The sequence below is a fragment of the Hetaerina americana genome, unplaced genomic scaffold (assembly GCF_022747635.1).
Source record: "Hetaerina americana unplaced genomic scaffold, ioHetAmer1.1.p SCAF_16, whole genome shotgun sequence".
NCBI classification, from domain to species: Eukaryota; Metazoa; Arthropoda; class Insecta; order Odonata; family Calopterygidae; genus Hetaerina; species Hetaerina americana.
In genome coordinates, this window is record NW_027286719.1 from 6083802 (window position 1) to 6107100 (window position 23299).

The 23299-nt window shown below is 42.3% G+C and overlaps 1 protein-coding gene across 1 annotated transcript in view; it reads left to right on the plus strand.

The window, feature by feature from the left end:
• Positions 1-23299, plus strand: part of LOC139686996 (vitellogenin-like) — a 112977-nt gene that overhangs the window by 36694 nt on the left and 52984 nt on the right. The window contains exons 8-13 of the mRNA XM_071584060.1: positions 537-1084; positions 6005-6173; positions 11201-11784; positions 13878-14088; positions 14980-15232; positions 17224-17431. Of these exons, the coding sequence (XP_071440161.1) occupies positions 537-1084; positions 6005-6173; positions 11201-11784; positions 13878-14088; positions 14980-15232; positions 17224-17431 (1973 nt within the window). The remainder of the gene's footprint in view (positions 1-536; positions 1085-6004; positions 6174-11200; positions 11785-13877; positions 14089-14979; positions 15233-17223; positions 17432-23299) is intronic.

The following is a 23299-nucleotide window of genomic DNA, read 5'->3' on the forward strand; positions in this document are numbered from 1 at the left end:
TTCAAATTTTTCCTACATTAATCCACCCCATTCTTTCCTTACGTGTTAGCTTCTTAGTACCTAAAATACCATTTATCGGTGGTTTCTGATCCCCTCTCTTGTCAAATACTGCGCTAAAAGAACTTATTCACGTACCGCCAACCTCTTTTAGTTCAATTACCGCACCATATATTGTATTGAATAGGAATTTGAGCTCAAATAAATCGTTACAATTATTATTCAATAAGAGTAAGAGTGAATCTTGCCTGAGACGGTAGGCAAACCACTCATTTCTATTGAAGAACACCTATATTGATAAAATTTGTCGAAGATTCAGTCGTGAGGAGTTTTGCAGTTTATAGGGTCCAGTTTCCACTCCAAATACCAGCGGGAATGCCCATTGGAGTCCACAATCATATTGGTGCCAGAACCTTCTTCCATGCATACTGTATGGGGGTCGCAGTGGGGGTTCTCGATCCCTCCTGCTCCATGAGTTAACTGATAAGGCCTTCTGGCATCTGATCTGATAATAAATAGTCTTCCATCTCCTCCGGCAGTCGCGAGAATGCTCCGTGAGCTCCAAACCACCGAAGGGTCAACATCCGGAGAAGGACAGGCCTCACAACTTCGACAGCACACCTTCGGAGTCTTCCGAGGCGGAGGATGCCAAGTTCCGCTTCAAAAGGAAGAGCCGATCGAAGTCAAAGTCGAAATCGAAAAAGAACAAGCCCGCGGAGGCTTCCACTGCTTCATCCGAGGAGAACAGTGAGGTGGACGTCTCGGAAATGGATTGGGACGACAAAGGGCTCTGGGAGGGCTCGTCCAAAGACAACTCTCTCCCGCCGGCACTGCCCTTCGATGCCCTCTCCCTGGCCCAGGGAAAATTCGGACAGAGACCATGCCTCAGTCAGCAGCTAACAGACTTGTTCGCCGACATAGCCAATGACCTGGACAGCCGTGACCTGAGCGTGGAAAAGGGAACGCTGAGGAAGGTGGTGCTGGCCACGAAGCTGTGCCGCACCATGAACCAGGCTGAATTGAAGAAGGCCATAGGATCCCTAATGGATGCTCAGATCCGCAAGAACTGGGTTCTCATGCCGGAAAGGTAAGTGGTCAGAAGCACTTCCGCTCGTGGTGATTCGCTCATGAACCCATGCCATCAAATGTTCTCGCGGTTGAAAATTATGGGAATTGCATGAGTGCATTAGACGGGGAGTGCCGAGGCAGCTTATTGACTTCTCCAACTCCAGCCATCACATCCACACGAATGCTCCGCCGCTCGCATCTAATCGCTCTGACGCAAGTCGAGCTCTGCTCTGCGGGATAATTGCTCTTCGAAGGAAAATCATCACTCCCTCCTTTGGAGCGCGATTTAATCATTTTGCTTTACCATAAAATTTACAGCGACGTATCTTCAATGCAGGCAGTTTTGCTCAACAAGAATTCTTATCCTATATTAACCGCTGTGCCTCTCGTCCCAAAATAGTCATTCCAAAATCTTCTTCCGATGGGGCGGAGGAACCCAGTACCTGCTACAAGTATTTCACCTAGTCTTAAGGAAAAGCCATTGATTTAGATAATTTTAAAGAACAACCATGCGTCAAATTCAAGTTTAAATAAAAATATCTGAACTTGTCCCACCTGGTTGACTTTCTGTCTCGCTTCACGCCCTGCAACCATCGAGCCGAGTGCAAGCCTTCTTGCCCACGCCATGGCCTCGTCTCCCGATCCCAACGCTCTCTCCCACTCTCCCTGCCCCTCTTCACTCATTATTTATCGTGCAACTCTCTCCCATATCCTACATAGGCAGGTACGAGGGTATGCTGAAAACTAATGCACACATGCTTGTAGGCCGCAGACATAATTACCTTCAGAAGCACTCCTGGTGGCATGTGGAAGTAACATTCCCCCTCAACACGCATGCGCAGGTTTGAGGTCGTTAAATTCATCCAGTGTATTTTGAGAAGCGGAAGTGTACAGACGTGTTCTAGTGCTGTGTCAACGCGAGTGGAACAGCGTGACTTAAAAAGTGACTCCAACTGAGATTAATCGTCGTTTAAAGGCTATTAATGGTGACGATGCTATTGATAGGTCTACTGTAAATCGGTGGGAGTAAAATTTCGTGGTTGCGAGCCTGGAAAAGCCATAATTGTTGATGAAACACGCTGGGGACGTTGGATGATAGATGATTAACATCAAACAATGAACAATCAAATCTTCGACGAGCAAACTCGTCGAAGATTTGATTCAAAATGACCGTCGAATCACTCAATAGCGTATCCCAAACCATATTGGAATATCGAAGGAAGAAGTTTGTCGTGTTAAAGGCAGCCTGGCGCCAATAATCTTGCAACGTGACAACGCTCGCCCACACACCTCGCGCGCAACTGGAGAGGCTCTGCGAAACCTGAAATTTGAATCGATTCCACACCCTCCCTATTCCCCGATCTTGCGCCTTGCGATTTTTTTTCCTCAACTCAAGAGACACCTCCATGGTAATCATTACACCTCGGACGATGAGGTGAAGGCAGCCGTCAAGTCCTGGATTCGAGAAGAGTCTAAAGAGTTTTTCAGTGACGGAATGAGTAAATTTGTTGCGCGTTGGGAGAAATGTGTTGGTCTTTACGGTGACCATGTTGAAAAATAAATATATGATTTTGAAACTTAAGATTTGCACTTTAATGTACCCTTCACCTGATCTCGCTTTTTGTTTGTGGTTCACAAGCACGTGTGCATTACCTTTGAGCCTACCCTCTTAGCTGTACCGTGGCCGTTCCCCTCCGGATGAAAACCTATTCCACCATATCAACCACTCTTCTTAACTCTCGTATCGCCAGACTCTCCAGTCCTGCTGCCAGTGATATGATAGTTGCTTCCCTATCCCTTTCATCCAAGCTCATCCCGAATCCACGAGAAGTAATGAGGTGACGAGTCACGAGATCGCGCAATATAAGGTTATCCAAGGAATTTGAACCGCCCAACCGATTCAGCGTCACTCAAACAAATCATTTGTCGTAGGTAAGGGCCGGTACACACCGCGGAGTGCTGCTCGCGCTGGGTGTGCAAATTTAATTTCACTTACATGTTGTGTAGAGAATGAATACTCACCTATGATAAATTAATGAAAGCTGGGTGAAAGATTGATCCAGATTTTACGAGCTAGATCTGAGCAGCCATCTTCGGACTCTGAGTAAACTAACTTTTGAAAACTTACCCGACTCAGCTCTACCCCTCTTCTGGAATCTCAAGCGACATTGCCTTCAACATTTTCGACCATCGAAGATATTTTCAGTGCGTTGCTCGAGTGCTTGTTTCTGACGTTCGTCACTGTATATTTCCTCGAGTGGAGTGCCGTGATGCGTGTGGATTTCGCATATTTGCGTTTCTGTATTTCTATATGTATCCAAGCGTATGCACGTTGTGGCATAGGTATTGTGTGTGGATGCACTTATTTTATGGCCATTGTAATCTGTATATGATGATAGTTTAAATGGAAGAAGGAACCGTTTGGTCATAAAATTTCGTCCAAATAAACTCTCTTTCTATCTATCATCCCCATCCTATTCCTACCCCTTCCTCGTTTGTCTAACATTCTCTCCTCTATCACAGTCTTCCACATCCCACTGCCGATCACTATGCTTTTCGTCCATTTTTCCTGCCTCCTCAGGATTTCTCCTCTCGCCTCTCCACCCACACCAGCACTTACTCATTTGTTCTCTTTCCATCCACTTCACCTTCTCCATCCTTCCCCCACCCACATTTCAAAAGCCTCCAATCTACGTCTTTCACCCTGCTTCAATGACCACGTTTCCGCGCCGTATATAACCACGCTCCATATCAAAGTTTTCACGAGCCTTTTCTCGACTACTGTTTGGGCCACCTTGCCTTGACCCTCTGAGTTTCGGAACTACGATTAATATTTTGTTCTCTGTTAATTCTTCTCCCCATCTCCGCATTAGCGCTCTTTCCCTCATTCTCTATTCTATATTCTCCTTTCCTATTTTTCTGGTCAACCAAAATTTCCTCAATAGCTGTCATCCCTTTTCCCTCAATTAGATTTCCAATAAACTTTTCTTGGAATTCCTTCCTTAGTTTATCCAGTAATGTTGATGAATTCTACTTCCAAATATTAAATGCTGGAAAATTGTAGGGCGAAGGAAACGCTGTGGGGAGGGCTGTGTAAACATTTTGAGAGGTTTCAGAGACAGGATGAGATTGGAAGGAAGTGCCATTACTGCCAGCATATAAGAATCTAAAATCCATTCACACGGTGGGGAACATGCCAGGAAAAATGCTATCGAAGAAGAAGAGATTGAGGAAATTTGAGAGGAATACACAAAAGAACTGGAAGTGAAATATATGTGAGGCGGGTAATTTCGGATAGTAGGGAGAGAATTCAAAATTGCTGTAGATTGTGTCTGGACTTTGAGACGCGGGAGTCGCCGAAGTGAATAAATGCAGACAATGACATGTGGGCGGATGGAATTCCAGCAGAGCTTATCGAAGGAAGTGAAGGCGTTGATGGGCTCGTTCGTGGGTGGCATTTACGAGGAAGGGAATTGACCCGAAGACTTCGTTAGAGTTGCGTTCATTCAAATCTCAAAAAAGGGAACTGCAGAATTATGTAAGGTACAAAGCGATGTAAGTTTCATCGTTTCAGTTTCCCATCATTATCAGTGGGAAACTGAAACTATTTCTGCTAATTGATCCCTAATTTATCCAGCCCGTGGCTGTTTTTCGGCATTTGCACGTGGATTACCATCATATCGATAGAATTTACTTGTCTCTCTCGGCCAATACAATTAAATATCCTCATCCGTTTTATGCTCACTACCCTTCTCCGTTGATTTAATTTCTGTGCCACGTTTACTCAGGTGATGCTCCTCCCCCACCCCCCCCCCCTCCGTAAATTACGCCCTAGCTCTCCCTCCACGCCGTCTCTCGAAATCAACCTCAAACAAAACGACCTCTCACCACTTATCCCCCAGCCACGCCTACCATCACATCGTCATTTCATTTCATATCTCCATCGCTACGGTTGCGGTCCTCTTCTTTTTCATCGCTGTCGGCCTCGTCCTACAAGGTTTCCGTTTCACGATGACCGCTGAGGCCTTGCCGCTCCTGTCGTTGGCTGCGATGCAAGCTGAGTAACTTAATTGCCAGAATTCATTATCCATTTAATGCCGTTCATAAAATAATGGCAAGCATAATTTATGTGGCTTCCCATTACTTTTTTCAAATGTTTTTTAAATCGCGTCACAATCACTCAAATATTCGCTCTTCTGGGATCGAATGCCTGTGTAGTCGCATTGCAGAGATTACTCTGCTTGAACTCTTAACCCTTAGACCAATTTGTCCTCCCTACCATAAGAGATTATTATCGTCCCTGCCAGTGGCGCCCTAGAGGTAATCGGAACGGACTTTATTTTTCACCCCGTCAAATTTCTTGGTCCACGATAGGAATTTGATGTACTACATGTACATATCTGATTGTGTAAATACATTTCCACACTAAAACGACTTTGTACTTTCCTACAGATTCCATAAACCCATGGAAAAGTACAGTGTTTTTAGTATGGATAATAAATACTTCCATGAAGTGAAGCCTGAAACAGTAGAATATCAATAGAATTCATTTATAATATTTGTACGGGATGGATTATGATGATAAGTAGGCTTTGTTTTTTGTTGTTTCTTTTTTTAAAATATCCATTCCATGTTTCAAAAAATGTTCTTGAAAACAATGTCACGAATTAATGACAGAGGAATTGGTTTGGTATAATTGAGACGTATTGAAGTACGGCAGAATGCACCTACTCTCAAAAGAAGAAACATTGATGTTTTTTTTCGTGTTTTTACTCCTCGAAGAGAATTTTTTTCATGAAACAAATAGATAATTAGTCTTTTGTTTTAATTTAAGGATTCTCAAGAACATAATACCTATTAATTTCCAAAATAGCTCTGCTGAGGGTGTAATCAAATTGTTTTGACATGGAGGTTTTGACACATTTTTCCTGCCCTCTAGGAAAGTGATCCGAGATATAATTACCATGTGCGGCACAAATCCGGCGTTTGAAATCATTGCATCTTGGATTGAAGAGCAGAAGATTAAAGGTGACGAGGCAGCCTCGGTGATAAGCTACGTAGCAGCGTACCTGATATCGCCCAGCAAAAGGACTATTGACCGCTTCTATGTAAGAACTTCATTTCCAAATGTTGATAAAACGAGTATACTACGCTTTTTCAATTCAATTAGGCATTTTTAAGGTTTAGCTCAGGTATAAATTATAGATTCAGTTGTTGCTGTGGTGGAAATGTGGTGTTGTTTTGTGGGGAATTTTAACAGTCTTAGTCTCTGTTATTTAGCTCAGGTATCATTGATTGACTTTGATTTCTATCTAAAAAACCCATACACACAGTAATCAACCCGAAGGTCGGTTTGGTAGGTGGTGGTAGAGCTCACCCAGTACTAAGCCCGACGGCGTGCGAAATTCACACATAAGGGAAGGGGGGGGGCAGTTCCTTTCCCTGTGCCGGTTATGGTTTCCCAGGAAGATCTGGTACCCGAAAAATCACATAGCTTGGGTGGAGCTGCAAGTGCCCAGAGTGCCTTGCCTGGGAATCAAACCCGGGCCTCTCCGGTCAGCAGTCCAACGCACTGGACTACCGCGACCCACTGATTTCTATCTATGTATTTAAATCTTTCGAACCGTAAACAGACATAATAAAATACCAGATCCTTCGTTCTTTTTCACATTTTCTATGCCGCGAACTTAATCACACCGTGAGTATATAACTTTGACAAAGTCGCGAAAACATGGAAATAATAATTTTGCAGGCGTACTAGGGAGCCGCCGTGTAAATTTTTGCGTTAGGCGTGTCTTTAATAACTTAGCGTCGTGAAATAAGTTCTATGTCTGGAAAAATATCAAATGAAAAATAATTATTATAAAAATGTTAATGCTTTAATCTTACTTTTGCTGTGTTTGCGATGAATGCAAGGGAAAATGATGAATTTGGGGCATTTAAGAATGAACTTCATTTGATAAAAGAAGGTGCTAGGGTCCGTCGGTATGCTACGGCGTCTAAATATCAATTAGGCTGTCATAAAAATAAAATCGAGCCCCGTCACCGTCAACGCTCGAATGTCTTGCTCTCTTTGTCCCTGGAGGGGCTCCAATTTTAGTTTCTCCTTAGGTTTAAGGCTTTCTTCCTTTTCATTATTGCCAATGTATGAAGTTGAAGTCACTTAAAATTTACTCATCAATTACATACAATTTTCGCGAAGGACTAAAGGCTTTCCCCTACTCCTGGATTTGTCAAACTAAATTTTAATGTATGCCTCTCGTATGTTATTGGCTCAACTACTTTAACGTTCAAAGCTTCCTTTTGACAATCCTATTCATCTCAATATTTCTAGATTTTAAAAAAGCTTTTGATAAAGTCCCTCATTGCAAGTTACTCGCTAATTTGGAAAGTTATGGAATACACGGGAGTGTTATATGCTGGATAAGAATATTCTTAAAAACAAAGTGTTCAAACAGTCGTCCTGGACGGTGTATCATCCGATACTGTTAAGGTCACGTCGGGTGTACCACAGGGAAGTGTCATAGGCCCCCTCTTGTTTCTTATTTACTTAAATGACCTCAGAACCGTGGTTAATAGCAGGCTCCGTCTTTTTGCTGACGATGCGGTGATTTATGGGGACATTCGAAGTCGCGAAGACAGAGTCACGTTAGCTAACGACCTAAATGTAATTCAGACTTGGTGCGATACATGGCAATTGGAATTAAATTTGAAGAAATACGTAGTAATACATTTTTGGGAAAAGAGTAACACCCCCCCATTTAGTTACAAAGTGAAGCAAACAGAAATCGCGAGGGTAGATTCCTTTAAATACTTGGGTGTAACAATTACTCACGATCTGTCCTGGGGAAAGCACATACGGGAAATATGCTGTCGCGCTAATAAAAAATTGGGATTTGTAAAAAGAGTGCTGGGTAAATGTGACGAAAAAGTGAAGGAAGGATGTTTTATTGCCCTAGTCAGGCCCCACCTAGAGTATGCTGCCAGTATATGGGATCCTCAAGAGATAAATTTAATTTCGGAATTGGAACGAGTTCAGCGGAGGGGGGCTAGATTTGTCAAAAATTGCTATGACCAACGCAGTAGCGTAACTACTTTGCTAGAAAATGTAGGCTGGGATTCCCTTACACAGCGGCGTTTACAATATAGATTAAACTTATTAAAAACATTTAAAGATGGGTCCTTTTCCGATGACATCAAGAACATAATACCAACCCCAACGCATTACGGGCGGAGGGATCACGAATGTAAGATTAGAGAGATTGACTGCAGGACAGACAGATTTATATGGTCATTTTTTCCGAGAACAATAAGAGACCAGAATTCTTGTAATCAAAATCCCCCAGGAGCTGGCTCGACATAATAAGTATTAACCTGCAAGGTAGCGACTGCGCAGGGTCATAACATTATATTTATATATATATATTTTTTATATATATATTTTTTTTGCAGGTTCCCCTTACCTTTCCCCATCCATTTGAAAAACCCTAACCCCCTCATCCCTTACCCTTTCCTCCTGGTGCTGCACCCCCCTGCCACACACCTTTTTGGTGGCTTGCAGGGTATTGATGTAGATGTATATGTCCATAATCTTAAAATGGTGAATTCTTATCCAGAAATGCTTGATTTTGAGTAACGTATTTAAACTTGGTCGTTTTAACTGCTTCTTAAATAGAACTAATCATCCGTTTACGGAAGAGCAAGAGTCTTCCAACTTATCCTTTGACCGCCACATCCTTACATTATTACCGAAGCGTTTCGAAGATAATCGAAGAACAGTTTTTCTCTGCTAATGATTTTGCATTTCTATGGAATAAATTCGACGATACGAATTCGTTAACTCATTCTTTAAACGATCTCTGAAAGGATTAATTATGAAGGAACTGGGAACTCTATAACTGGAAATGTATTGCCTCTCGCAATGAAGCCAGTATTTAGAATCAGGAGCAGAGTATCGCATCGGAAAAAGAGGAAAACGGGTGCGGAGGAAAAGAACATTTCGAGTTTGAGAGTGGGAGTGGAACACGTGACATCAGAGCTTTAATGAGAGCATTAAAAGACGTACTTATTGAACCGACCGCAATATTTATTGTATTTGTTTTCTTACGAGAAGACTAGGCACACAGGAGAGTGGAAAATGTGGATGAACTTATTATAGAGCATGGAAGAGTTTCCTGGTGTGATAGGCGTTATATTAGATGCCTCCACATTAATAAGTCTACAAATCGAAGGGCCGGAGGGTGGGGATTGGAAGTGGTAGACAGGGGAGTGAGGCAGCTTGACAATTGACGTTTGGGGCATGGAGAGAGTTGAGGAGTGGAAATAGATGCAGTGAATGAATGTTGAGGCCAGATTAGTTCAAAATATTCCGTTAAGCCAGTTTTAAAGCCCATCTCGGGAGATATTGAAACAGAACGTGGGGATTATAGGGCCATGTGCTCAACTCCTCCCGCGGCAAAGCTAGTGCCATGAATTGTGAGGGGAAGATGGGAGAAGAGGAAACTACACGCGTGAAAATGGTTTGGTTTTGGAAGGTGAGGAAAACTCTATGATGTAACAAGAATACTTCATACTGCAACGGTTTGACTTAAAATTTGAGCCGCATCACGGTAATGACAGTTTCTACCCATCTTGTCGTTGAAAAAGATGCCCAAATCACATTAGATCAATATATTACGAGTATTATTTATGTTCTCCTATTTCATTATGCCTATTTTTTTCAACATTTTTTTCAGATTCCACGGCGGTACATTGCATTAACGCTACTTCTGTAATGTAAACTACATAAAAATTCTATTTCAGTCATGTCGATGGTAGACGATCAATATGGGAAACAACACCGCAGGATAATGCTCAATAGTACGCAGATAGGCAATGTCTATTTTAGCTGGAGATAAGGGAAGAACATTTATTTAGATTTGTGCCCCGGTTGAATAATTTCAAGGAATTACTACCTACACAAACTGTTCCAATTTGAGGAACCCAAAGTGGTTAACTTTCTACATTTAGTAGGTCATAGTTGGATGTCAATGGTTTTTATTGGTCTTTCAGTATTTTTAGAGCATAATGTATGAGGCAGTGTACACACTTGATGGGACAAATCGGCCCCTAGGGCACCTGTTATAGAAGTCAGGAGTGGATTATGGAGATCCCATGGGCCAGACCACGAGGCCACAAGTGTCTTTCGGAAAGGGAAATGAAATGAAGTACTTTCCTAGAGAATAATTGGTCAGTTTCCCTCTGGATGTAATTCATTTCGTAGTATGGGATGAAAAATCCGAATTACTTTCAAAATTTATTATTATGTAAGTTAAATCAAGCCTAAATTCTTCATTTCTGTGAAATGAATCTGTTCATTTCAGGGTAAAGCTTCAAACTTTCCACTGGCCTAAGTTATGTCCAACGTTTGAGAATTACCAGAGTTTAACATTTCTGTAAAACACTATGTACGATACTCGTAAAGGAAGTCTTAATCTCTCTCATCGAAAGACGGGCATGTGCCTTCTGCATATATTCACATCGATTTGGCATTTTCAGCGATTTACAGCAAACCTCATGTGATATTTATATCTGAAAATTTTTACTGATATTTTTCAAATAGTCTTCTAGTCCCAAGATTTTGGCTGTGTGAATGAGAATCGGTGTCTTTTTTAATTTGTTGGATTATTCGGACTTACTTACGACTAATGTGCAGAAACGACAATACGATCCGGATGATAATAATATTGAGTTAAGATACTGAGTTGAGTTTCGTCATCCGGCAACCGACAGCAATGCAAGGATTCGCCACAAGGCGCATCGCCTTAGCGCTTTCCAGTTGGACGTTGCGTACTCTAGTCGCGACATGATGAAACGTGATTGAACGAGTACATGATGGTTTGTTGACCACATACGGTGCGTTAGTCGTGACTTCCGTTAGAGAGAATTCCAGGGGATGAGATTAAGGGCGTAGTTGTGCTGGATTTTCCATTCAAAATTAAAATGCAGGAGCCTCGGTCGTGATTTCGGATGTTCGATTAGAGGTAGTCATTCCGAACGGAAGCCGGCGCGAATGCTCTCCGAGCCTCAAGTCACGAGAACATGAACATGAATGTGCATTTATTATTTCAAAGGGTGATGTTCGAATCTTTCGCAGGAACTGATTCGAGACTCCGCCTCGAAATACGACCAGAATTTGCGCACCTCTGCCATCTTGGCCTTCTCGAACCTCCTGCGAGTGGCATGCGTCAGCCGGGCGGAGCGGCGCATGCGCTTCCCTTACAACGTCTACGGTAATCCTTGCCACGAAGCCTCAGTCTCTCACTACATACCATACTTGAAAAGCCAATTGAGGGCCGACCCTACCACAAGACCAGCTGTTCTCACGGCCCTGGGTAACACGGCCTCGCTTCTTGCCCTGCCACCCCTGATGGAAGCTGCTAGGGACGCGTCATACACCCCATACCAAAGAGCGAGGGCGGTCACAGCCATGAAGCACATAGTGTTGAGCGAGCCCAGGACGGCGTCCACCGCTCTCTTGTCACTCTACAGCGACAAGCAGATGCCGGAGTTGGTTCGTCTCACCGCCGTGTCCATGCTGTTCTTCGCGAGGCCTACCATGCCGGTGTGGCATCGCATAGCTGTGGGGACATGGTTTGAGCAGAGCTCCAGCATCAGAACCTTCATATGGTCGTCCCTGAAAACGTTTGCTGATTCCGGTGAAGAAGGGGTCTCAGAAATGTACGTATTTGTAATCTGAAATATTCTTATGATGAAACATGAAATTGCGGTGTGGCTCAACGGATCCCGATGTCGTTTTCTATCGGTTCAGCTGCACTTTCCGCCACGGTGGGCGTCGGCTTACATTCTCTGTTGTTGTATCTCCCTATCGAAGTTGGATCATGAATCCTGCCAAATGGGTTTCTATTAACCTAGGGCTCGGGTTTTTTAGATTATCCATATTATTCTGTATTTGTGAATTTATAGACACAACTGACTTCATTTTGCCCAATCTGTGTAAATGTTATAATATGTGGATGGTATGGATTTTCTGAGGTAATTGATTATCTAGAGGGTCGTTTTAGATTATTTTGGACTAAATAGGACATTAAAATTGTAGTATGTCACTGATTTTTAAGGACTGGCTGGATTTTGGTGACAAGTCATCCTTTACAACTCGTTCAACATACTAAAGGTAGTAAAAATACCAATGCACCATAATGTTGGCGTCATCCTCGGCCCTCAGGGCTCAGACCTGAGGGCGACGCCGATGCGTCTGCCTATGTCGCCGCCGATGCGACGCTAAGGTCTGAGCCCTGAGGGCGACGCCGATGCGTCGAAACTAGTTGCGCCGAATAAAATTGAGTGGAAATATTGGTAATTTTACTTCAGTGATAACGGATTACCACAAAGTTAAGCCTGAAAACATGGAATAATTAAGGTTTATCATTAAATATTTTTTATTTGCATTTAATTTCTAGCAGGAATATTTTGTTTTTTTTTTCATTTTTACTCGCCCTGTATTTCTGCTGCTATTTTTCCTGCGGCAATTATCATTTTATCTAATTGTAAAATTGGAGGCCATCTTATACAGGGTTCGTCCGGAAAATAAGTGTACTGAGCTCAGGAAAAATTTTTTTTACACTTTTACATATCTTAAGCTAATATTCCTCAAAATAGGACCCTTGTGAGTCGATACACTTGTTCCAGCGGCGTTCCCATTCCTGGAACGCTCCCGCGAAGGCATCATCGGGGACCTCTCGAAGACAAGTCGTCACGGCCTCTTTGACGGCGTCCAAAGTCCCGTATCGCGTTCCTTTCAAACTCCTCTTTATCTTCGGGAACAGAAAGAAGTCCGGTGGTGCCAAGTCCGGGCTGTAGGGCGGGTGCGGCAGCGTTGCCACGCCGTCCTTGGCCAAGAAGTCCGACACGACAAGCGCGGTGTGAGACGGCGCATTGTCGTGATGCAGCCGCCAGATGTTTTTGATCGCTGGCCGGACGCGGGCGACTCGTGCACTATTGTTTTTGGCACATTACACTGCTCTGCTATCATTCGAACACTAAGACGACGATCAGAGTTCAGTACATCGCGAACTTTTCGCACATTTTCGTCGGTGAGTGTCGTTGATGGGCGTCCAGGCCGTGGTTCGTCGTCGACCTCTTCTCTGCCCTCCACGAACATCTTGCGCCACCGAAAGATCATGTTTCTGGACATGGCTGACTCCCCGTAAGCCTGGTTAATCATACCGACAGTTTTGGTAGACGAATTCCCAAGCTTTACCGCAAATTTGATGGAATAACGCTGCTCCAAAAACTTCGGCATCGCGTTCCGTGACGTGGGTCGAGCGTGGGGGTTCGCGTTAACAGAGCTCCTCACTACAGCACAGCTCAGAGCCGACTGCCTTTTTCAGCGTCGCTTGCCAACATACCCCCCTCCAATCGCAGCCCGTCAGAGCGGTGCTGAGCGCGCCTGGAGCGGCGGGAAAAAATCAGTACACTTATTTTCCGGACGAACCCTGTATCAATAAGAATATTTGGGAAGGGCCTCAACCTCAACCTCACCTAACCACACGTCAAACTAATGCTATCATTATTATTATTATTGGTACTCTACCGTTTAAGATCAACGGAGCAACGATACATTTATTTCCTCTTTCGTAAGCACTGAAAATTAATAAGTGAGAATTTCAACCCTTTCAAGACTACTTAAAAGATTTCTACGGCTACGTCCACGAAATAAACAGTTAAAAAACAAAAATTTCTCACCCATTTAATAGACGGTTGATGAATGCGTTAGATGTGTATCTAATTGATCATTATCTTCAAACCGTCAGGTCAGCGGCAGCTGCTGCGGTGCTTCCTCTGGCGAGGCCTTCTGGTTATCCGAAAAGGCAGTTGGTAGATAACTTAATGCTGACTAGAACGGTTAGCGACTTGCAGGAGGTGATAAAAAATCAGATGATTCTATTTGGCGGAATAACAGGCTCCAACATATACACGAGGCACACAAACAGAATTGCGGGATTCTCTCGAGTTACGGTCGAGGTAAGTGGAAAATATGCCAATCGCAATGCGTAATAAGTCCCTCGATTTAAATGATTCGGGTTTACATCATCCCGCTGTATCGTTTCCTTTGAGCTTTCCTTCCTTATTCTAAATCGAAAATCTATTTCTACTGTCGTGAAATATCCAGCGTTTAGAATTTTCACATCAAAGATCTGAGCGACTTAAACAAATGTTTTCATATATTATTGTCATTCAGTGATGAGATATTTAAAATGTAAACTCGGGGCAGTAATGAAAACATGCAGCAACTGATACTTTTTAACCGAATAGAAGGCACTAGAAATTGAGCTCCTCTAAGCGTTTCAATTATTTTCCATATCCCTGGAACGGACCCGCGACGCAAATGGAAGATTATCTGCTTGCGGACCTCTCAGTATAATGGTTCAACAATAGAAATAATGCCTGTAAAACGTATAGAGGATGAGCAAAAGTGATTGAAGAGAATCAAACGGAATAATCAAATGGCGGAAAAGGTCGTCCGTCTAATAATATAATTCCACTATGTATGGAAAAGTTAAAATTATATTCAAGATATGATTATTATTACATTTTTATTATGGGATGAAGTTTTGGCATGACATTTAGTTTTATTCTGGGCAGTTTTACACATTTTCACGTGGCGTGCCCACTGTTTGAATTACTTACGTAATTTGACTGTAATATATCTCAATAGTGCAAGAAAATTTGCAATAATTCAACGATAGGATTCACAAAAATTTTCACTGTCATCCTAAATGCTTCGACATTATTTCTCTAAATTAAAAAAATCGCCTTATTTTCAGAGTGCAATCATTAATCTTGCATGAAATTTCAATTTCGTCAGTCCTATTCATGGGTAATTTACGAAATGTATGAACTTATTTACCACAGTCTGACTTCTGGCTCGCGAATACGAACGCGTTCATGAGGAGTATGATGGAGTTCTTCTCGGGCAACGATGACCGAGCCCACGTGAGACCTCCTATCCCAGGCCTCAGCCGCGCCACCCATATGCTCCGGGAGACGCTGAAGATAGCCCCGAGGACCGGACCGAAGATGGAAGGCGACATCCACTGGCGGCTGCACAAACTTGTCGAATCCATGACTATACTGACCAAGGGGAAAATCGCCGAGTGGTCCAAGGGTCAGTTTCAATTGCAGTTGAGGTGAAATGGAGGGCCGATTGCAGTGGAATAATTTAATTGCTCTAGCTCAAGCAAGCACACCGGCTCGACCCAAGTCCTACCACTCTTCCACCAGCTGTCCATTGATTGCGTCACACGCATTCTTGGCCTATTATTATTTTACAAGCATTTATTGAGTTCATAGAAAAAAAATATTAGGGTATCGCTTGTGTGTACCTCCTTTAACTGCTTGCACTCCCTCCGCCCAAGTCGTACCTCAAACTGTTTCCGGTCCGGTTGGTGCAGTCGCTAGTGCATTGAGTTCCCGCCCCGAGGGCACGGGTTTGGATCATGACAGTGGAAGGTTTTTTAGAGAAGACCCGATCCGTACTTGGGATGCTTTGTGGAGGGCACTTTAAGTGAAGTACGTCTCCCGTTGGAGGTGACCTTAAATTGTGTCACCCCTGGCGCCTTTCGTTATTAGGTTAGGCTAATGCCAACTCCAGGTTTCTCTCCAGCCGTCTTTGCCCATTTCCTGAAAATCCTAAGTAAAGCTTTAATCCAGATTTTCGAATACATAACCTTCTCGGGCTCTTGGGGCGATACTGAATTACCGTGCAGCCACTTTTGGAGCGGTTGGTTCATCAATCCGGCTCAACCAAGCCGGCTTGCACGTTGCTTGAATTTACGGCCATTGTGAAAAAAAATTTAATGCTCATTCTCTTTAACTGTTTTAGTGCTACCTCTCTGTCACTCGGATTATACCCATCTGAAATGCCGTACTCGTGTGTATAAAGTTCGAAAGATCAAGCTCTCCTTTTTTACCAATAGTATAAGCCTTGGCATCTCAGTCTTAAGCTGAATCTCGCAAAATTTCAAATGAATGGTGGTGGATTGAAAGTTGCTCTATTTACCACCAGGGTCGTTATTAAGGACAAGAAGTTTTAGAATCCTCTCCGAGGAGACGTCATCAGAAGGGTAGCTGGGATTTGAAAGTGATCACGAAGTGGGACATGGCCCAGTGCTGATTTGCTAATAGAAATTTGCCTGCCGCCAAGTACGGGGAAATATTCCGAGACGCAGCGGAGTGTCTGCCCTTCGATGCGTTTTTTATAGCCACTACTAATCTCAACCAAGTTATGAGCGTCGGTGAAGTGTCGGAGCGGGCGGTTTCGCCGCTTGGGCCACTCCAGTGGCTTCTCTACCCGCTACCATTTTAGGGCCGGTGGGTGACAAACACCAAAGGTTATTTGATAGAATCGTGCACCTTGGTAGCTCATGACCGAAAAAGGGCATATCAATTTCTCAAAAAAGAAATAATTTCTTCTACAAAAAGGCATTTTCATGAAAATTTATATAATATTTTGGTAGATATTATGGAAGGAAATATCTAACACTCCCAGAAAAGAAACAAAGCGACTATCGAACTTGCTGGTAATATTTTGGCAATTTTTTGGTACGTATTCACTCAGTTATTTCGAGGCCAACGTGAACAAAATGGATTCGATAGTGTCGTCTATATTTAGCATACGTTTGCAGTTCTGGTGATTCATGACCTTGGCTCCAAAAAGTCCATTAAGTCTGAATGGGACCTTATCGTATGATAGTTTCCGTATGCTTTTTCAAAATCTCTTCAATTCACATCAGCACATTTTCAGGTTTACAGAAATTTACACCGGCTATTGATTTTTCACATTACTTTCCTCGGAAATTTTGAATGCTAATATCAACTAGGCTATTATTATTAGTATTATTATTATTAACATATAGGTTTTATTAATTTTACGCGAGGTGCATCATAAATTAACATCTTGGTTTAATGGCACACAATTTCCGATTCAGCTTAGAGATGAAGGAAGATACTTTTATTCGGTGTTCGTTTTCGGTTGTTTAAGTTGCTTGTTATATTATATTTTGTTTGGAATTCGGGGCTGCTAATGTACGAGCTTACTTATTTCTTCTATGCCTGGGCGTACAAATACCTAAAAGAATATCATTTTTATCCCAACAGCTGCAAAGCGCTTACCAGAAGAACTGAGGAATGGAATGAACTTTCACAAAATGAGTCTGGGAAGCTCGGAATTCGTGATGTCAACGACGACGGAAATGGGTTTCCCTGTTTCGTTCAAAGTGTCTAACCCCTGGATGCTTCGCACGAGTGGCAGAGCGAATTTGAGTAAAGAGGGAGCACAAGAGATCATGGCTGATATGTCCTTCATGTAAGTTCATCCGCATTACAGTATTTACTCTTATGCCAAACGGATGGCGCATTCATTCATCTGCCGGAGCATTTAAGAGTCGCGATGTTTGGGGATTGGGGCTCCAACCAGCATGATTATTGCATGGGCCAATAATTTGGGACGCTCGACAGGAAGGATTATATCCCGTATTGCAATCCCGTGAAAGGTTCGCCAATTCTTTGGTGATTGAAATTTGCTTTTGTTCCCACGCTCCCACATAACGGAATGAAAAGTAATGACTGTTGCATGGCGTGATGCTATGAGGGAAATAAATGATAATCGATTTTAATTTTGACATAGATGGAATAAATACAACTTTGTGTCACAGTGCACATTTTTCGAGGTTATGATTTCCATATTAAGCAAGTAAACAAAAAAAAACAATTCCTAAAATGAAACTTTTTTCCCCACTAAGATTTCTCGAATTCGAGTTTAGAAAAATCATCAATATGAGTAATCGACACGTATGTTTAATGCAGCACTATACGGCGAAGCCTAAGATTTATATTTGGCGATAGCTTTCAATTAATTCTTGAATTTATTTAAATAATTATACGTTTGTATAAGAAAGTGGCGCATGCATTCGCGGCGGCTCCAGAGAGAGGCAGACTTCACGTCGAGGAAAATGACTTCAGGGTTACACAGAGGGAGAAAATGAGGAGCGAAATTTTAGATTTGATTTCGTCGGCCGTTTTTATTGATAGAAAAACACCAAGGTCATGAAAATGGTTTATATATATGCACTTAAAGTTCCGGAATAAATGTGGGTTTATAATCTCGTCAGTCCGTTATGTTATGTTAGCCTTAGCACCTGTCAAGCGCCTTTTGACATATTAAAAAAAATATATTTAATGCCAATTGAGGATACCTTTCCAAAGATAAATTAAAATTAGTTAAATTATTATTGATAGGAAAGTGTGGCATATTTAGTCAAAAGTTAATTTTAGTTACTCTGATGAATAGTGGACCATCATCATCAGTATTTCCATCCTAGGATTGGTTTACTGCAGCCCTCCATTCTACTCTATTTAATGTCAATTCACTCAATCCTTGGATACCCTCTCTGTTTTACGTCTTTCTTAATTTGTCCTGTTTACTTGTCTCTTGGTCTTCCTCGTGGAATCTTCCCTGCAATTTTTCCTTCTATTATATTCCTAATCAACCCATTGTGCCTCAATGTGTGTCCAATCCATCTGTTTCTTCTTTGTCGTAGAGTTCTCCACATGGTCCTATCCTCTTCTGCTCTTCCATATACTTCCTCGTTCCTTATTTTTTCTGTCCATTTCATCTTCAGCATTCTCCTCCAGCACCATGTTTCAAAGGCTTCCATTCTTCGCTGGGCCACTTTCCCAATGTTCCAAGTCTCGGAAACATAGAGCGCCGTGCTCCACAGGAAAGTATTGACAAATTGCTTCCTTGTTTCTGAATAGTGAATAATATCAGAAATTATATCGAGAGGGAATATGGAGCATCATTCTGGCGAGTGGCCAACTCCTTAAAGATACTTTTACTTCGAAGGATTAACATTTTAAAACCTGAATACTTTCAGTGTCCAACAGAGATGTTCGCATTTATTTGCGCACAACCGCTTAGCTTTTGGTACCTTCTGCCATTCTTGAGAGACTTTACGAGAGTCAAGTTTTGAATCCCACTATTACCAAATTTTTAATCCAGGATTTGAGGATAACAGCCAATAATGGGCCGATTTGTAGACAATAGTCCTAGTCATGCATCTTTCCGAAATTAAACCGGAATACTAATATCGGTCCAAATATCGTGTGTCGTGATCCCCCGTTCATATTGTTTTTAATTAATTTAGTACTCGTGTTTTAGCATTAATTTGTATACTCTATGCCGTGATTTCGGTTATATTTCTCTTGAAATTCTGTGCCTTTTCTCCCCTCGCTATTACTGTGTAACAAAAAGAAGGGAAAATCTAGTACGAATATTTCGTTCTACAAAGGTGACTATTAGGGGAGAGAGAGCCCTTGAGGTCAATGTCAATGCAGAGGCAATATCCGCAGTCTCTTAAGCTCTTCAGCCCTGGGTAGAGTGGAAGGAGGGAGGGGAGGAAGGCGAACGGGTTATTGGAGGGGGTGAGTGGAGTGAAAGGGGTGGAGGGATTGGGATGAGGGTGGGAAACAGTTGACAATTTCGAAATTTAAAGTTCAGTCTCACAAATTAAGAATTCTACAGGCTATAAAAAACTTTCATTAATTCACTTGATATCCAAAGGTCCATGATTACCTTTATGGTGGCAGGTCCTCAAGACATTCCTTATCGTTTATTGTTACCTCAGTTAAGGATAATTTAAGTCTAGTAGTTTATTCTTTTTAATTATTTCTTTAATGAATGTCTCACGGATTTCTCTCCCAATAAACCCCTCTCTTCGCCCACCATACCTAGTACTCCCTCATTCGTTTTCTTCTCGGTCCATGTCACCTTCTCCATTCTTCTCCACGCCCACATTTCAAAAGCCTCCAGTGTACGTCTATCCTCCTGCTTCAATGACCACGTTTCCGCGCCGAACATAGCTGCGCTCCATATCAAAGTTTTTACGAGTCTTTTCTTAACATCCTTACTCAACGTCCCCGTCATCAACTCCCCCCTCCTTGTGAAAGCCTCTTTGCCTAGCGCAATTCTTCTCCTTACGTCCCTACTACTTTGACGGGTTGGTCCAAAACACTACCGAGACATGTAAACTGTTCTACCTGCTCTAGTTTTTGCCCTCCTATTTTAATGTTAAGCTTAGCCTTTTTCTTTCTAAAAAATCACACTACCTTTCTTTTATTAATATTGATTCTCATCTCATACCTGTCGCACTGAATTTCCAATTCACTTAGCAATGCTTGCAACCCCTTGGCTGACTGACAACCTAAGGCTTGGTCATCAGCAACCCTACCTGATTTTCCGAATTCCCCACCCACTTTCATTCCTAACTCCAGTTCTTCCCATGCCTCGTTAATCATTTCCTCGACATACAGGTTGGACAGCAACGGTGATAATCCCGCTGATCATCCCCTAAGTAATCATTTGCCCTACTCTCTGTCCTTTTGCTTATGATCCTGAGAACCACTTCATTTTGCCTAATTCTGTAATTACCTTCTTCCATTTTCTCCTCTCATCCACATTTGTAATCATCTCATCCGTGATCCATCGTTTCCTAGTCCTTTTCGCATTAACGGTTCCAATAGTGTCTTTTGCGGCTTTAGATAACCCTTTCTTGATACTTTCCCATTTTTCTTCGATAGTTATAAGCCCTTTACCATCCTCCATGATTTCCTCTACAGCCTGTTGGTACTCTTTCATTTTCAATCCATTTAATGCTTCTCGTTCCATTTTCTAACCCGCCGCCCCTGCCTTATCTTTTTGAAACGGACGCTACATTTCATAACAACTAAATTGTGGTCAGAGTCAACAACCGCTCTCGGGAAGCTGTGCGAAATTATCTAACTGTTCCTAAACCTGTGTCTAACCAGGATATACTCTAGCTGATACCTTTCTGAGTCACCTGGCATTTTCCATGTATACCTGCGTCTTTTGTGGTGTCTAAACCAAGTGTTGGAGATGACTAACCCCTGTCTCCTGCAGAACTCAACTGCTTTCTCCCCGCGGTCATTCCTCGTGCCTAAACCGTAGTCCCCCATTTCATCACCATCTCTTCCTTCGCCTACCGTCGCATTCCAATCCCCCATCACTCTCAAATGTTTCCCTGCAGAAACGCACGCGACTGTCATCTAATTGATCCTATAGCCTATCGACCTCTTCCTCTGTATGGTTGCTCGGTGGAATGTATACCAGAATAATAACCAAGTTCATCGGTTCTGCTCTTAGTATTCTATCCGTTACCTGCTCTATGTTGACTGCGCTTCTTCCTACCTCTTCATTTAATACTATGGAAACCCCTCGTTGGCTCTCGTCCCCGCCGCTGTATATTATTCTATAATTATCACTCCAGTAACCCCCCTATCCTTCCATCTCACCTCGCACAGACCTAAAATATCTATATTTCCCCTTCCCATTTCTCGCTTAACATTCTCCGATTTCCCTGTCGTCATCGTTGTCCTAACCTTCCACGTTCGTATTTTAACTAAATTGGTCTTCTTCTCCTGCGTCTTCTGTCCTGCTGCTGCCGGTTTTCCCTTGCAAGGATTTCGTGGGATGACGACCACGGAAGCCTTGCCTCCCCCGCTGCCGGGCACGACAAACGGCCGATTGGGCCGAGCCCCGTAGTTGCCAGGACTCAAAATTTCTGAATTGTCCATTTAAATCTTGGGAATGATAATTGAGGTGTTTTCCCGTTGCATTCCTCAACATTCCTTGTTAACGTGACACCATTACTTATTGGCCGCCCCTCAGGGATCAGACGCCATGGTAGCCACCTTACTAGGAATAGACGCTGCGATGAGTATATATATACTCATTTATAGAAACAGATACAAGGAAAAGGGATAGGAAGACACATAAAGGACGAACACAGGAGAGGTGGGGAAGGCGGAATGAAGCAGATCACGAGAGTAAAAATATTTCCTGGACCGGGAGTTGAACTCCGGATCTTTCCACTTGCCGGGCGGAGGCTCTTAACCACTTGAGCTAGAGCCTCCGCCCGGCAAGTGGAAAGATCCGGAGTTCAATTTCCCGGTCTAGGAAATATTTTTACTCTCGTGATCTGCTTCATCCCGCCTTCCCCACCTCTCCTGTGTTCGTCCTTTATGTGTCTTCTAATCCCTTTTCCTTATATCTGTTTCTATATAAATGAGTATTTGTTCGCCGTTCGGCGGGATTTCGTGTTTGAATATATATATATATATATATATATATATATATATATATATATATATATATATATATATATATATATATATAATATATATAATATATATAATATATATAATATATATAATATATATATATATATTATATAATATATATATATATATTATATAATATATATATATCATATATATATATATATATATATAATATATATATATATGTCCCACATATATATATAATATATATATATATACTACCTTGATCAAAAAGTTCCCGGAATAACCACCGTGTGGCGCTCCCATCGTTCCGATTTGAGTTCTGTTTTTTTGTTAAATTGGTACATCTGTTGTTGATATTCCCTTTAAATCTTAGTGTCATAACTTGACATTTGCAAAAGTTACGTAGCCAAGAGTACATCTATCTCTGTGTGTGTTGGCGATTTTTTACAATTTCAGAAATGGATCTAATTAATAAATTTAATTAGAAAGAGACCGTGTTGACGTCGCAAAAGACATGATTTGCGAGTCTGAATCCGATCCCACATTCATCAAAAGGATCATTACTGGAGACGAGACGTGGGTTTATGAGTACGACACGCAATCCAGACATCAGGCAAGTGAATGGCGTTCACCAAATGAGCCGAGACCAAAAAAACCACGTCGTTTTCAGTCAAAAAAGAAGGCAATGCTGACGGTTTTCATGGATTACAACGGTGTAGTGCATCATGAATTTTTGCCAGAAGGCCAGACAGTAAACAAAGAGTATTATTTGGGCGTTATGAGACGTTTGCGTGAAGCAATTCGCCGAAAGAGACCAGAAATGTGGGCAGAAAACTCGTGGATTTTGCACCATGATAACGCACCGTCGCACAGTGCTATCATTATTCGTAATTTTTTGACGAAAAATGCAACAAATACCATCCAACAGCCACCGAATTCACCTGATTTGGCTCCCTGTGACTTCTTTCTGTTCAATCGAGTTAAAAAACCATTACGGGGAACGCGTTTTAGCAGCCGAGAGGAAGTAATGGAAAAATCGCAAGAAGCACTGATGGACATACCGAAAACCGAC